The 15046-nt window shown below is 42.4% G+C and overlaps 2 protein-coding genes across 3 annotated transcripts; one reads left to right on the plus strand and one right to left on the minus strand.

Annotated features, from left to right (window-relative positions):
• Positions 1-2620: 2620 nt before the first annotated feature.
• pnkd (PNKD metallo-beta-lactamase domain containing) lies at positions 2621-8296 on the minus strand. Of its 2 annotated transcripts, none has more exons than XM_067257160.1 (9): positions 8168-8296; positions 7818-7933; positions 7624-7736; positions 7114-7172; positions 6861-6953; positions 5408-5523; positions 4930-5016; positions 4707-4822; positions 2621-4257 (listed from the first exon to the last, which is right to left on the minus strand). In XM_067257160.1, the coding sequence occupies exons 1-9, from the start codon at positions 8263-8265 to the stop codon at positions 4081-4083; spliced, it is 975 nt and encodes a 324-aa protein (XP_067113261.1). In that variant the 5' UTR covers positions 8266-8296; the 3' UTR covers positions 2621-4080. The 2 variants fall into 2 exon arrangements, with proteins under 2 accessions (XP_067113261.1, XP_067113254.1); XM_067257153.1 differs by having other exon boundaries at positions 5408-5571.
• Positions 8297-8778: 482 nt separating this feature from the next.
• On the plus strand, positions 8779-12610 carry LOC136965743 (protein lifeguard 3-like). Its single transcript, XM_067259929.1, has 12 exons — positions 8779-8896; positions 9170-9467; positions 9632-9702; positions 9790-9854; positions 10015-10068; positions 10198-10248; positions 10353-10392; positions 11292-11329; positions 11453-11540; positions 11911-12006; positions 12123-12176; positions 12309-12610. Exons 2-12 carry the CDS (start codon positions 9191-9193, stop codon positions 12456-12458), a joined length of 984 nt encoding a protein of 327 aa, XP_067116030.1. The 5' UTR covers positions 8779-8896; positions 9170-9190; the 3' UTR covers positions 12459-12610.
• Positions 12611-15046: the final 2436 nt, after the last annotated feature.

Genomic DNA, 15046 nt, shown 5'->3' on the forward strand with positions numbered 1-15046 from the left:
CTTATGTAGTGTGGTCCGTTCTTCTGGAGTTCATCATCGGCAACACAATTCATGATGAATTCTCTTCCCTTCATATATAGCATCATCAAGAAATAGCTATTAAATTGAAATGTACTCAAAACAGAAAATGTCATTGATAATCATCCAGCTTGTTGTAGTGCTGATTCTTTTGGCTCGTACATTTAGCCATTGAACCACAACTTCGACCAGTTATTCTTGGACAAAATACATATGAGATATATTAATTATACAGGGATGATACCACACTGGTCCCATGGGAAAATACAAATAATAATTAAGATATATTGTTGTCTTTCTCTGGTGTCTCCTCCGCACCGACAGATCACGCGTCAGACAGGCAGCCCGTTTATGAGATAATTTAATGTCTTAGTGTAAAATACAGAAGGCATCTAACATATGATCGTCATATATGTCATGAACTATAATAACTGGTGAACAAAGGGTATCGATAGTGTTCCCCCCAATGTAAGAGTGGATGAACTACTGTACAGCCCTTAAGCCATCAACGCTTAATACAAGGCATTATCATGTCGAAGCTAACTCGAGCTCTGGCATTTTTCATTTATCAAAAACGTAAAAAGAATATAGCACGCAGCGTGTGAAGAACGCGTACAGCATGCCGCGAACATTGTTTAATTTTGAGGCTTGTTGCCTGCAGGCTATATAATTCTGACCGCGATGAGAAAAAAACAGCTTCCATTGCGAGTGGGCCGGACAAGGAAAGCATGTGATTGTCTGCCTCATGTTTATTCATTAGAACATTTGAATGAAGACATCTCCAAACTTAGGATATCTCCAAACAGATTCTTACTAGTAACTATTGGATTAGTTACTAGTATCTATTCCAGTTTTACTAGTAACTATTCATTAGATACTAGTAACTATTCTTTAGTTACTAGTAACTAATCCAATAGTTACTAGTACCTATTTCTGTTTTACTAGTAACTTTCATTAGATACTAGTACCTATTCTTTAGTTACTAGTAACTAATCCAATAGTTACTAGTATCTATTCCCGTTTTTCTAGTAACTTTCATTAGATACTAGTAACTATTCTTTAGTTACTAGTAACTATTACAATTGTTACTAGTAACATTATAATTCTTACTAGTAACAAATGCGTCATTGCTTATGACGAGTAAAAATGACTACTTGATAGTAAAATTTTAAATGTTACTAGTAAAACGGGAATAGATACTGGTAACTATTGGATTAGTTACTAGTAACTAAAGAATAGGCACTAGTATCTAATGAAAAGTTACTATTAAAACGGGAATAGATACTAGTAACTATTGGATTAGTTACTAGTAACTAAAAAATAGGTACTAGTATCTAATGAAAAGTTACTAGTAAAACGGGAATAGATACTAGTAACTATTGGATTAGATACTAGTTGGACACAAATAGTAGATATCTGTAAAGCAGAGCCCCATAGAATACAATTGTAAAATTGTGCAATTTGTTACTAGTAAAACGGGAATAGATACTAGTAACTATTGGATTAGTTACTAGTAACTAAAGAATAGTTACTAGTATCTAATGAAAAGTTACTAGTAAAACTGGAATAGATACTAGTAACTATTGGAATAGTTACTAGTAACTAAAGAATTAGTACTAGTAACTTTAAAATAGTGACTAGTACGTTTGTAGAAATAAATGTTAAAACGGCCTGCCATACAGTACAGCAGGAGGAGCCATTACATACGTACATAGGTAGTTTTTTGTCTCCGCGCTTTGCACATGCTTTCAGGAACTCATTTCACACGTATATAATGTACTTAGCAGCAAAACATGGAATTTACTTTACAGGATCTTTAAATAAGCATTGTTTGGAGTTCTATTGTTGTGTTCATTCTGTTTTGAAATGTGTAATGCTATATGGTCTTTAGATAATTTGAGTGTTCACCTTGATTGGGAATGTTGTCTAGTTAGATGACAAGTAATCAATCGTGAGCATAGATCCGCTCCGTTATTTATATTTTTCAAGTCCATTTCTGCTTGATTTCTGCTACCTGTCAAGTCAAATTGCAGTGTTTTTATGGGTGTGTAAATTCACTTTGTTTTGTAAATAAACTATGCACTGTGTTATTTCTGTAACACAGAAATGCTATTATAAGTCCATGGTGCTTGAGCTTTTTTTCCAAAAAATATTTTGGATGTTCCAACACTTATAGACCCAGATTATACTGTATATATATTAATGAAAACAGTGACCCAAGACTCTTGACCCCCTGAAGTAGCCTTGGCCACCCCTTGGCCACCCCATGTATAAAACTCTAGTTCCGCCACTGGAAATGACTCACCAGAATAACTTGGCTGAACGGACCATTTATCATAGTATTCCTATTGTAGAAAAGGTGTTCTTGCAGTTCAATCACTGTAGCATTCTTCATGTGAATGAATATATTTACATATTTGCCCTTTTTTATATTCAAATCTATTCAGTCTATTAAAATTAAATAGTCACCTGCTTCTTTTGATTTGTTTTCATCCCACAACCCTAGTAGAATATTGCCATTGGGCAAAAATGAGATTAAACAGGAAAATGTATCTTGCTTTTTTACTCATTAAAATGTAACCTTAAGTAAAATGATCTCCCAAGTGGTTTGTTAACCGTATGTGTCAGATGTCAAAATGTAACATATGCTAATACAGATCTGTATCACACAAGTAGAGTATCGGTATGATACTAATAGCTCTGATTCAAGCATATGGGAACACGCCACAAAATCTGGTCTCCCTAAAGATTACTATTAAAAGAACATGAGAGTGCAGATGAACCATTAGGTGTATCAGCTAACATTTCTGTGAGTGAACTTGATGCATTTATAACGGCACTTACTTAGAGCATTGTGGTAAAGAAATGCATCAAATCATTATTAAAATAAAGCATTGTATTTTACAAAAAAATTATATAAATCCACGTATCTGTTGTTTAGTTAATTAACTATTACTACTACTGTTAATTGTTCACAATTTTGGTTACAAAAGACCTTTAATAATGGAGTAAAAAGGAGTAAAGAAAATCATGATATCCTTACTTTTTAAGGATGATGTTAGATCATCAATTAGGCTTATCATACTATGCCCCAAAAAGAAATACTGAAATTCTACTTTGTCACTGTATTTCTTATCACATTTAATCCAAATTAAGTAAAAAAACACAGTGCATATAGGAAAAAAACTAGTTGTAGCTACATCATGTGGTATCAATATGGCATTAGTACGCTCCTGTAAAACTATTACTATCTTCAATCTGGAGGTTTGAATCAATCATGTCACACCAACATTTATTTTGCTTCTTTTTCATTATTAATCAATATGCTCTTCTAAAAAGCTCAGTATTTTTTGGGAAAAAATACACATTAGTATTTAATAGCAGCTATCAGTGTTCACTACCTGTCCCATCACCAGTTAGTGACTCATGAGTGGATGATTAGGTTGTTTTTCAAATGAGTACATAAAGTGGAGTAACCAAGCACTGAATCACATTGTAGTACCTTTGTTCGACAAGTTAAAAACTATCAATAAAACATCTTTAATTTAGGGTCAGATGGCTGAGCGGTTAGGGAGTTGGGCTATTAATCAGAAGGTTGCCAGTTCGATTCCCGGCCATGCAAAATGACGTTGTGTCCTTGGGCAAGGCACTTGCCTCGGGGAGAATGTCCCTGCACTTACTGTAAGTCGCTCTGGATGAGAGCGTCTGCTAAATGTAAATTAAAAATTCTGAAATTGTGCTGATTACAGCTGAGCTTACAGTTAAGTACAATACAGTACTGTCCATACCTTAAGTAAATATTGAGTCGTGACTTCGAGCAAGTTTTCACATTTAACTGAAAAAGTCCAAGATATCTTAATTTACATTACAGGTCTGATGCTATAATGAATGGAATGCCAGCAACAACAACCTACACACTGCTTTTTAGTGTTGTACTTGTATGTCATTTTGTTCCCTAAACCTTTCACTCCATTCATAGCTTAAAGTTTCACTTCAGTCCTAAAACCACTATAATATTATAACACTGCCTTATGCAGGGCCCCCACCGCGTCACTACTGAGGTCACTTCTTTCCCTTGTAAACATCTTTGAGTCTGCGTAGCTCCCCCAAGACGCGGGCCCTAAACTGGTTCCAGTCTTCATCTTGATACTGCTGGAGACCCAGGGCCTGGTGAAGAGCCACTGAGTGGATCCGCAGGAAGGGATTGTACTCCTTCTCCTCTCCTATGGTGGAGGGGCTCTGTATGAAGAGGGATACACACACAGCAAATATGTAACATTCCATGTTGATTCTACTGTTGATATCATATTATCTAGGTACGTATTCTATATAGATGACCTTGTCAAGAGTCGATTGATTCTGTCTGAAAGGTTTCTTTCATGTTCATGTCTTCACGTCTTGTATATATTACAATATACTATATGTAAGGTATGTTTCATCATCATAGCTTCGAAGCAATTGATATGCAGAATGTTAGCCATAAAACTGTTCACAGAGCTGCATTGCTGTGCATGTAGTTGCACCACTAGTCCAACCTAGAGTGATGAGAATGCAGAGAAGATGGGAGCAGGGAGAATGAATAAGTAACCTTCCTGTGAGCCTTTAATGAGCCAGTATTCTCAGCTGAAGCCAGTCCCTTTGGAAGGGCATGGTAGGAAGGCAATGGCTGTGATGAGGATTGTTCTCACCGTGCATAGCTTCTGACCTCTCTGTTTTTGCACCCACTGATACTTGTTTTCCCTGGCAGTGTTCCGAGGCTCTACCTCAGCAGCAAACAGCAGGTTATCTTCTGCATACTCATGGCCTAGGAAATAAGAGGTTCACACACATACAGTCAAACACACACACCCTAGAGTTATGACACTGCGTCTCCTTAATACTGAAGCTCAAATCAAGAGATTGGTTTCATACCCGGCCAGAGAAGGGTTTCATCGCTTAAGGAGCCGACTGTGTCAAGAGAAGACAGCATTGTTGTAGCACTGCCTTCAAACATCCTCCCTGTAGGCAAAAACATCCATCGTGTCAATGAGATTCAAGTAACACAAACAACTAATAACAACATTGCGGCAGAAGCCAAAGGCAAGAAGTATGATAATTCATCCGCAGGGAACACTTCTTTAAAACAGTAAGCAGTGTCTGTGAATATAATGAACACTGCTAGTTTTTGGCAAACATGACATGTGGATGTCATGTGTCACACATCCTGTAGTAGCCTGTGCAGACGAACTGGGCACACTGTAAAACCATCACATGACTACAAATTAACAAATATACGCATAATATGGAAATAGTATGTGCATGTAAAAGTCTTTCTATGTGAACTATAACGCCTCTTCACTATTTAGGTCTACCCAACCTGGACTATACAGAATGTAGACCCTGGTCCTACCACATCCACAGAGGAAGACAAGGTCTCCAGAGAATAGGCTGGAAGGTGCTCTGATGGCCCGTCCATCCAGGAGGTAGATCATGTGACCAACGGTGTGTCCAGGGGTGAAGAGGGCCCTGAAAGTCATGCGTCCAACAGTCACACAGTCCGTGTCTGAGAGGGGGCTAGAAACACACACACAGGCTGCAGGTTAAAGTTTAACTTTGACTTTGAATCGGCTTTGATTTTACAAACGTTGATTGGGATACTGCGTTAATTGTTTTAAGAGATTATCAATCTAAATGAATGCACTGACTAATAAAGTAACTCAAATTTTAGATTTTACTGGGGCACAGCAGATTTAGACTGGGGCACGTGCCCCAGTAAAAAGGGTCTAACGACGCCCCTGCTGATCATGTTTTCAAATAATACAGCGTACGACTCTGCTAGTAGCTAATCAGTGCGACTAGAGTGTGTGCATGTGTGTGCGCGCGTGTGCAGTTTGTGTGTGTGTTGGGGGGTGGGTGGGGGGGGGCGCACTCAAAGATTAGCCTAGGGGCCCGTGACCACCTTAATCCGCCACTGCCCACACAAAACACAAGTCATGTGTCCTTCTGTCCAACAGACAAAGATTGCAAGTCAAATGTCTGCATATTAGACCCACCAGATTAGATCAGATTACATTCTTAATTTTTTGCACTAGTAAAGGTTTTAGTACAGCATATAATTGTTGTGTGGCCTGTGGGTTATACAAGTTTTTCCGTTCCTTGTTCCTCCTTCTGACTCTCCTTTTGTTTAATCATAAAGAAATAAAACATATATCCTTTTTTTATATATACTAGGAGTTGTTAGGATCTATTTGGTTATCTCAATTAGGATAGGATAAAACAGCATGTTCTTTGGGGGGGTTAATTTAATTCTTATGACAACCCCTGATGTCCAGTGTCCCTTTTTCACTGTGGTGTTTGTGTTTAGTGCATCTTTGTAAATGTCTTTTAAACCTTTTTTTGGCATTATAGCCATGTAATCTTGTCAACAGTGGATTATTTTATGTTCCCCTACGTACCCCTAGGTTATTATGTTGGGTTGTAACATAATTTGTTTGCAGAGGATAGCCACACAGAGAGATTATTACGTGTTGTTAAAATATTTTGTATGGATTTGGTAAAGCAAACGGACCCTTCACCTGTGTTGCTGCATCATCTTCACCCCTGATGCCAAACAAGCTAATATTAACGATCCTTCTCTATCAGTGAGGTGTATCAGAATAGATTAAATCACCAGTGACCTAAACACGCCTGCATGACTCCATACCAGAATGCAGAACAAGCCATGCAATTCACCCTCATAACGTATTCTGTGCATGACAACTACCTTTCATGGTGCAGGGCAGCTTAGGAGCTGTGCACACAGAACCCAACACACGCCAGAGAGATAGGATCTGAATTCACAAAACTGTGTGGTCTGCCCTTACTGTGTGAGTCCCGGAATGTTATCAGTTGCATTCCCATACACCCGGCAGGCGTTGTGGAGCCTTTTCAGGCCTTTGTTACCCCCACTGTGGTCCCTGGAGAGGATACAGAGATCAGAAAGCACACTATGAATATTGGTTTTCCACACACTAATCTAATACATTACATGATCCATTACAACCACACAACACCATGGATAATCTGTGTACTTGAAAAGAGTGTTTAATGTCTGTGGTCACAACATAATGTTCTCACCAGTGTTTATGCGTGCAGAAGATGGCTTCCAACATAACACCTTCCTTCTCCAGGAATGCCTAGAGGACTTACAGAGGTTAACTGGTTAACCAATTAGCAACATCAGTGCCATATGGGCCAACTGCCACAATATCCTGCAACAGCAACAGATGGATACAAAACACTAACCAGACGCAACTTAATGATAACGTAATAACAATGTTTGGAGAGTGCAATGTTTGAGAGGACTGACTGAATTTCTATCTGAGCAGTCATTGTGTAATGCTGGGACAGAGGCCAGAGTGGCACAGGAACCAATCAAATAGGGTCTTGTGTGGAAGAGGAAGTGCTACTGGCAAGACAGATGAACACGAATCACCGCTTGAGCAGTCACTGATGACTCTTTGGCCTGGTTTACTTTACTAACATGTAATAACCCAGTTTTGTTGAATAAGACTAGATGGGTCATCATTGAGAGGAGTTATACCTAGAATAGAACAGGGGCCCGCCATTAGGATTAAAATCACCCACCTGAACTGCTTGTGGATCTGCAGGGTCCACTACTACAGCCACACTGGATTCAGTGTCTATTATAAGGTAGCTGTAGTTGTCGGAGAGAACTGAGATGGGTATGATTTTAATACCTGTGGGGGAAAGGAGGGCGGACAGTGAGAGGTGAAGTTGACCTGAATTAAATAGCTGCAGCTTTAAAAACACTCACGGACCATTGAATTCCATTGGCTGTGTCCTAGAATGGCCAGTGGGAAATTGCTCTCGAGCCTTCCTCATTTGCCTTTTGTAGTACATGTAACCCAGTTTGGTCCTGGTGTATAACGTGTATCTATAGCAGAGTCAAAATTGCAGGTAATTGTATCACCAAATAATATAGTTATTTGTATACTAAGGTATACTAAGGCTGTTCAGATAGCATAGTTAGATATGGGTTCGTAGTTAGCTACTGTAGCTTGCTAGCTTAGCGGCTGACTTGCAGCAGTAAATGGATGTGCAAAAACTGCTGAGTATCATGAACGGTATCACAACATAAAACAGCATACTGTTCCACAGATCAACTCACGCAATCCGAAACAATGGCTTCTCCGTGCGTGCCATTATCTTCTTGAATAAATTGATCCAAGCAGTGCGTCCTATTCGCCTGTACCGAAGGATAAACATAACACTGTAAATGATGCAGTTGTAACCAGGAAAACTGACCAGTCAGAGAACGTCAGCTACGTAGGCGCATCCGTAATAACGCAATCTTCACCACCATCATTCTGAAATCAGCTGTGTCTCATCCGTGCCAATTAACATTTATTATATATTTTAAATTTGCTCTCCCTGAAATACTTCTGAGCAATTTATGCAGGCATACCGTTGTATTTGCATGCTTGGATATTTTGCTTTAGGAGAAGTAGCCTATACGGATGATATCATGGTCTATAGCGGCTCCTACCGGTTTCTTCTGTTGAAGACAAACCATATTTTAACACGAGAAATGATGGGATGAGCCTGTCTACGGACTTTTTTGCATAACCTAAACGCAATTTCCTTCTATCCAGGTGACTATTATTGAGATATGACTTACGTATCCAATTAAAAAGTAAATTGGTTCAACTCGGATATAATAGTAGTAGTAGGCTAGTAGTTTGACTAAGTTAATTGTATTGAAGTCTAAAAATGTCCCGAGGTAACCTGTCATCTGCTGATAGCGGACACCGGCCTAGGATATCCCATTACAGCTGAGAAATGTGTGTGACGGAGTCGCAAGTTAGGCTCTCATCGCCCAGCCGGCGATATAAACAGGGTAAGTCGGCCCAAAGGCCAACTAATTCACAATATTGTACGTTTTTGTTGCAACGCTGTCTTTCGTGAAAGCAAATTGTTGGTAGTTTTTACTCTGTTGGTTATCTGTCTATTTAAATGTACATTTAGTGCTTAGACTATATAAACAAGCGAATAGCTTTTTCTAGCCTGCTGTTACATTTGAGCCATTCATTAAATAAAGCATTATAATGTGGTATAATTTTTCAAAAAGACTCACATACATGTATTACTACATCACCTCTCACTCACGCAGGTGTCCATCTCCCATATAAAAATGGAAAAAGTTGATTTGCCCCCAACCTATGAAGATTCCCTACGAGGCCCCAGGTACGATAACTACTCACAGCAGTCTGGATATGGACTCCCAGGGTATGGTGGTCCGCTACCCCAACCCCCTGCCTACATCTCCGGCCCTGGCTTGTCCACCCCCCAGTACCCAGGGCATGCTGGCTTCTACCCCCAGACTGGCGCAAGGATGAGCCCGTGCCACCCTGCCACGGGCCTCCCCAGTATTATATCAACATCACCACTGGGGATGCCAACCAGCACAGGTCCGGAATAATACAAGACGTCACTCTTGTTGCTTTTTTATATATCAACCTCTTAGAGTAGTTTTGTGTAACTCCATAGTGTTAACATCCAGGCTCCCGCCTCCATTTGCCTACTTAAATGAATAGCCGTATTCCCTCAACTGGTTGTATTGTTTTTGCTGCAGGAGACATGGATGAATTTGCATATGATAGAACATGGGAGAGCACAGCGATTCGACATGGATTCATCCGAAAAGTATGACACCTTAAAAGTTGTAGTGACATTTTGATAATTGTTAGCAGGAATATAACGTCTGTGGTCTCATTTTTGTGTTTGTGTCAGGTATACATGATTTTGGCTGCCCAGCTTGCAGTCACTGTCTCAATTGTTGCTGTGTTTACATTTGTGTAAGTGTCATAAAACTTTTTACAATATATTTAATTAAATGTATGTTATTACATTTCACACTATTATGCTACAATATGTTGTTTTTATAGTGTTCATCCTTCAATATTGGTGGCATCCTAACATCTGCCAATAGAGTTACGGTTTCTTTGTTTTTGACAGTGAACCAGTGCGCATGTTTGTCATCAGAAACCCATCAATTTACTGGGCATCACTGTGAGTTATTCAGTGAGGAAGATACAGTCTGTATACATATCATCAATTATGATGACTTGATTCATTAATATAGGCTACTGTGTTTAGTATGACCATCTTTCATGTTGAAACATCTTCCTCTTTTTGCAGAGCTGTTTATTTTGTCACCTACTTAATTCTTGTCTGCTGCAAAGGCCCAAGGTAAGCTCTGAGCAAAATACAGTGCTCAACACAGAACCACTGCAAAGCACACAGTTCGCAACATCAGAGAACCACAGCTCAACCAATTAGTGTTCTCTTCTCAGGAGACGCTTTCCATGGAATCTACTACTTCTGTTTGTTTTTGTAAGTATTTACTACGAAGCCAGATTTAGGGTGAACGAGGTAACTTCAGGTTTAACTCTGGATTTTCAGTGTCACAACAGTGGTTCACTTCTTACCAGGATAGATCCCCATTGTAACTCATGCTGTACACCCAGAGCCATAGAGAAAAGCCATTTATCTCTATGGCTCTTTGCACTGCTATGGAGCAGGTTATGTTTGAGATAAAGCACCGCCTACTGACCAACCAAAATCGTCTTGGAAAATGGCTTCACCATTTGTCGAAGATATCGTGGATCTATTTAAATGGAAACACTATTGTATTCAGAGTCAGATGTACTACTGCCTTAATGAGTGATATTGAGAAGGCCATTAACTTACGCATTCACAGTCGGCAATTTTCTCCCAACATTCCTTTCTTTTTTTGGAAGTTGCTTTTCGCTTGATTTATGCTCTTAAACGCATCGTATTTGTTAAGTTTGTACTTCTTCTGTGAAGTAGGCCTACGGCGCTCTAGACTAGTCCATGTTTGTAATCGCTCGGGGAAACCTGGGTTGAGTTAAGATGATAACCACAGTCGTGATACTGCTTAGCGCGATTGTTAGGTTTAGTGAAGCAAGATAACGAGAATATATCCCGGGTGTGCCCAGGTTAGATAGATAGATGGATAAACATATACAGGCAGACAGATACACGGATAGACAGAGAGGTTGTTAGTGAATACAATCAGGCTATACAAATATAACACGCAAGTTATTCACATACACGTAGGCCTACCATAGACAAGAGACAAGTAGAATACAAGCTTATGGGAGGTTACATTTGAAAAGTAATCCCAGTTTGGCTTGCAGTGACCTGGTCACCACTATGGTCAAATAGCCAGAAAACATAATACATTCACTAACTGATGTTTTATCTTTTAGACTCTGGCCATGTCATACATGACTGGAACAATAGCCAGGTTTGTTTTTAATCATCTAACAGTAACTCAATGCGAACTACAAAGAATCAGAAATGTTCTGCAAAATAAATTATTTACAATTTCTTTCATAAAACATTTATTGTTATGTTATCCTTCATACAGTTACTATGAGACCAAAGCAGTGTTTCTGGCCCTTGGAATTACTGCAATAGTGTGCATTGCTGTCACCACCTTCTGCTTCCAAACGAAGGTAGATTCTAAGATGATCCTGTTTTCCTACAAACTCAGTCAGTCTGTGAGGCTCTCACTCAGTCTGTGAGGCTGAGTGAGAGCTTGTAAGCTGTGTAAAATAACTCCTTTGTCTAGTATTACAATGGAGAGCTGGTTTAAATATTCATGGCATTTGGAGTTAAGTCTGATGTGAGTGTCCCTCATGAGGCTTGGCTTGTATATAAATGTAGGCCTACACACATGATATATACAGTATCAAACCTCAATTTTAAGGTGTATTTCCATTGCTTTCAAATTATATTTTGTGTAAACCTTTTATGCATCCGATTGATAGTTATTTTATTGTCTTTGAGAAATGTGTTATCTTTTATTGTGATGTCTTCTAACAGGTGGATTTCACATCCTGCGGTGGGCTCTTCTGCATTCTCGCAATTGTTGTCATGGTTACAGGGATCATCACAGCCATCATGCTCTCCTTCCAATATGTCAGTATGAACTTACATCCTATAATGATCTCACAATACTCACACACAATCGTAAATTGAAGGAGCATCTTTGCATGTCGGAGGTCTGAGATCTCGTTTATACTTTCACCCGACAGGTACCGTGGCTCCACATGCTCTACGCTGCCATTGGCGCTATCGTTTACACACTGGTGAGTTCACACTCACATCTGGCGGGCTGCTCTGGAAGCCACAGAGAGACTCATCCATAACCCTAACTTCTGTCAAACTAGCGCCGTGGTATGAGAAGATACTTTTTTTTGGTTCTCGTTTGTTGTTTTTAGTTTTTAGCCTACAACACCCAGCTTCTGATCGGAAATCGTGAGCTGGCACTGAGTCCAGAGGAGTACGTGTTCGGGGCACTCTCTCTCTACGTGGACATCGTCCAGATCTTCCTCTTCCTGCTACAGATCGGCGGCGCTGCCACTGACTGAGCTCACGTCAGGATGGAAGGGCCCTTACTACGAGCACTTACTACCTATAACATGTTACAGGTGTATTTAAATGAGCACTCACTATTTCTATATTTAACAAATTACACATTTACTAGGATTCAGTGTCATAATAAATTCAAGTGTGCACTTTATTTTATATCTCAAGCACTTTTGTTCTAAACACGATCTAACCCACTCACCCACTCAAGAATGATTACTATTGTAACGATGGCGCTAGAGGGCTGGAGTGGATGCTCAATGATGTGACGCCGAGAAGAAGACCTTTTTATCCTGTGTCCCATACACCGCTCGACTACAGGTTTTATTACTACACCTCCAATCGCATGTGAATGCCAACAACAAGTCATTAACTCACATACAATTCCCAGTTATGGCAACAACGACAACTTATAGTTACTAACATCGATACATCATCCACTGACAAACCTAATCGACAGAACAACAACACTCAACTCAAACATGCATGCAACATTAATTAAACATGAAACAAGTATGTGAATTGCGCCACCCACAATCCTTTGCGCCAACAGCGCGAGTTAACAGCGACCAATCCGTGGGTCGCTACATAGCCCCCACCTGAGGGGTCAGTCGTCCCCGACAACCCCATCACCCAACAGGTAGTCTCTCAAGTGTCCTGGCCGTAGCCGCCGCCGAGTTGGCCTCCTGGGACTGGTAGAAGGCGCGATAGGGGGGGGGCACATTGTCCAGTGTGAGTGGTGCCACTGGTGTCGTTCTCTGCTCCACCCGTCTCTGGAGCAAGTGGGCGATATGGTGATAGTCTGTCCTGGTGCAGCACCACCACACGCCCCCGACCAGGCATGCGCACCCGATACACCACCTCAGAAACCCGCTCCATAACCTCACCAGGCCCCTGCCAGTGACTGCATAGCTTGGGTGACACCCCCTTCTTACGGGTAGGGCAATACACCCAGACCTTGTCACTAGGCTTGAAGGTCAGCTTCCGACACCGGGTGTCGTAGGCTCTTTTCTGCCGCACCCCAGAGTTAACCTGGGCCTGACGAGCGTACTCATGGACTACTTGGAGGCGATCTATCAACCTCCGGTAGTAATCCATCTCCTTTCCTCCAGCAATCTCCGGCTCGGGAGGGGTCCCGAAAACCAAGTCCACCGGTGTCCGTAATTCCCGCCCAAACATGCGGGCAGCTGGTGTGCACTGGCTGGACTCTTGGACGGCCGTCCGGTACGACCACAGGACCAGGGGCAGGTGGCGATCCCAGTCCCGCTGATGTTGGCTGGTCAGGATGGCGAGCTGGGTAGCCAAGGTGCGGTTGAACCGCTCCACCAGCCCGTCGCTCTGGGGGTGGAGAGGCGTCGTCCTCGTCTTGGATACTCCCAGCCGTCGGCAGACCTCGCTAAAGACCTGGGACTCGAAGTTCCGCCCCTGGTCACTATGGAGTTCGGCAGGGACCCCGAAGCGGGCAAACATTTCCTTCACCAGCCTTTCCGCAGTTGTGATGGCACTCTGATCCGGCACCGCGTATGCCTCCGGCCATTTGGTGAAATAATCCATGGCCACAAGGACGTAGTGGTTGCCGGAATCAGTCACTGGAAAGGGCCCAAGTATGTCCACCGCTACTCGCTCCATCGGAGCCCCCACCAGGTACTGCTGCAATGGGGCATGGGAGCGCTGCGTTGGCCCTTTTTTAGCAGTGCAAAGGTCACAGCAGTGCACGTACAGCTCCACGTCCTGTCGACACCCTGGCCAATAGAATCGGCCCCTGAGGCGGCGGAGGGTCTTGGCGATGCCGTAGTGCCCCGCCCCCACCGAGCCATGGACGGTCTGAAGGACCTGTTGGCGGAGTTCACGGGGTACCAGCAGCTGTAGGAGGTCGCTTCCCCGGCCAGGAGCTTGCCACCTCCGGTGCACCAGCCCGTCGTGGAGCTCCAAGTTGCCCCACTGTGATTGGTAAGCCTTAACCTCCGGTCCGTGGGCAGATACTTCTGTCCATTCGGGACGCCGCCCCCTTGCTAGCCAGTTGATTACCACCGCCAAGGTTGCGTCGGCCTCCTGGCATTGTTGCAGCTGAGCGGAGGTCCATGGGGAACTCCCCTCGCAGTCAGCGGTCTGAATGGCTGACACCGTCAGTGGTTGGTCCCGCTCCTCCTGTCGTTGGCAATATCGACATTCCAATACTGCACACGGCCGGCGGGAGAGGGCGTCAGCATTAGCATGCAACCGCCCTGCTCGATGCTGGATCTCGAAGTCATACTCCTGTAGGGCCTCCAGCCAGCGAGCCACCTGGCCCTCAGGGTTCTTAAAGTTCACAACAGCCAGGTTAGGGAAGCATGATCGGTGCGCACAAGAAAATGGCTGCCATGCAGGTACGGCCGGAACTGTCGCAGTGCCAGGACCACTGCCAACAGCTCACGCCGGGTCACACAGTAGTTCCTTTCAGCTCGGTTCAGAGTGCGGCTAAAGTAGGCTACTGCGCGCTCCACACCTCCAACACTCTGGGACAGTACGGCGCCAACCCCTACGTTGCTGGCATCAGTGTCCACGATGAAGGGCTGTTCCGCATCTGGGTAGGCCAAAGTGGGAGCCTCGG

The sequence above is a fragment of the Osmerus mordax genome, chromosome 2, assembly GCF_038355195.1.
Source record: "Osmerus mordax isolate fOsmMor3 chromosome 2, fOsmMor3.pri, whole genome shotgun sequence".
NCBI classification, from domain to species: Eukaryota; Metazoa; Chordata; class Actinopteri; order Osmeriformes; family Osmeridae; genus Osmerus; species Osmerus mordax.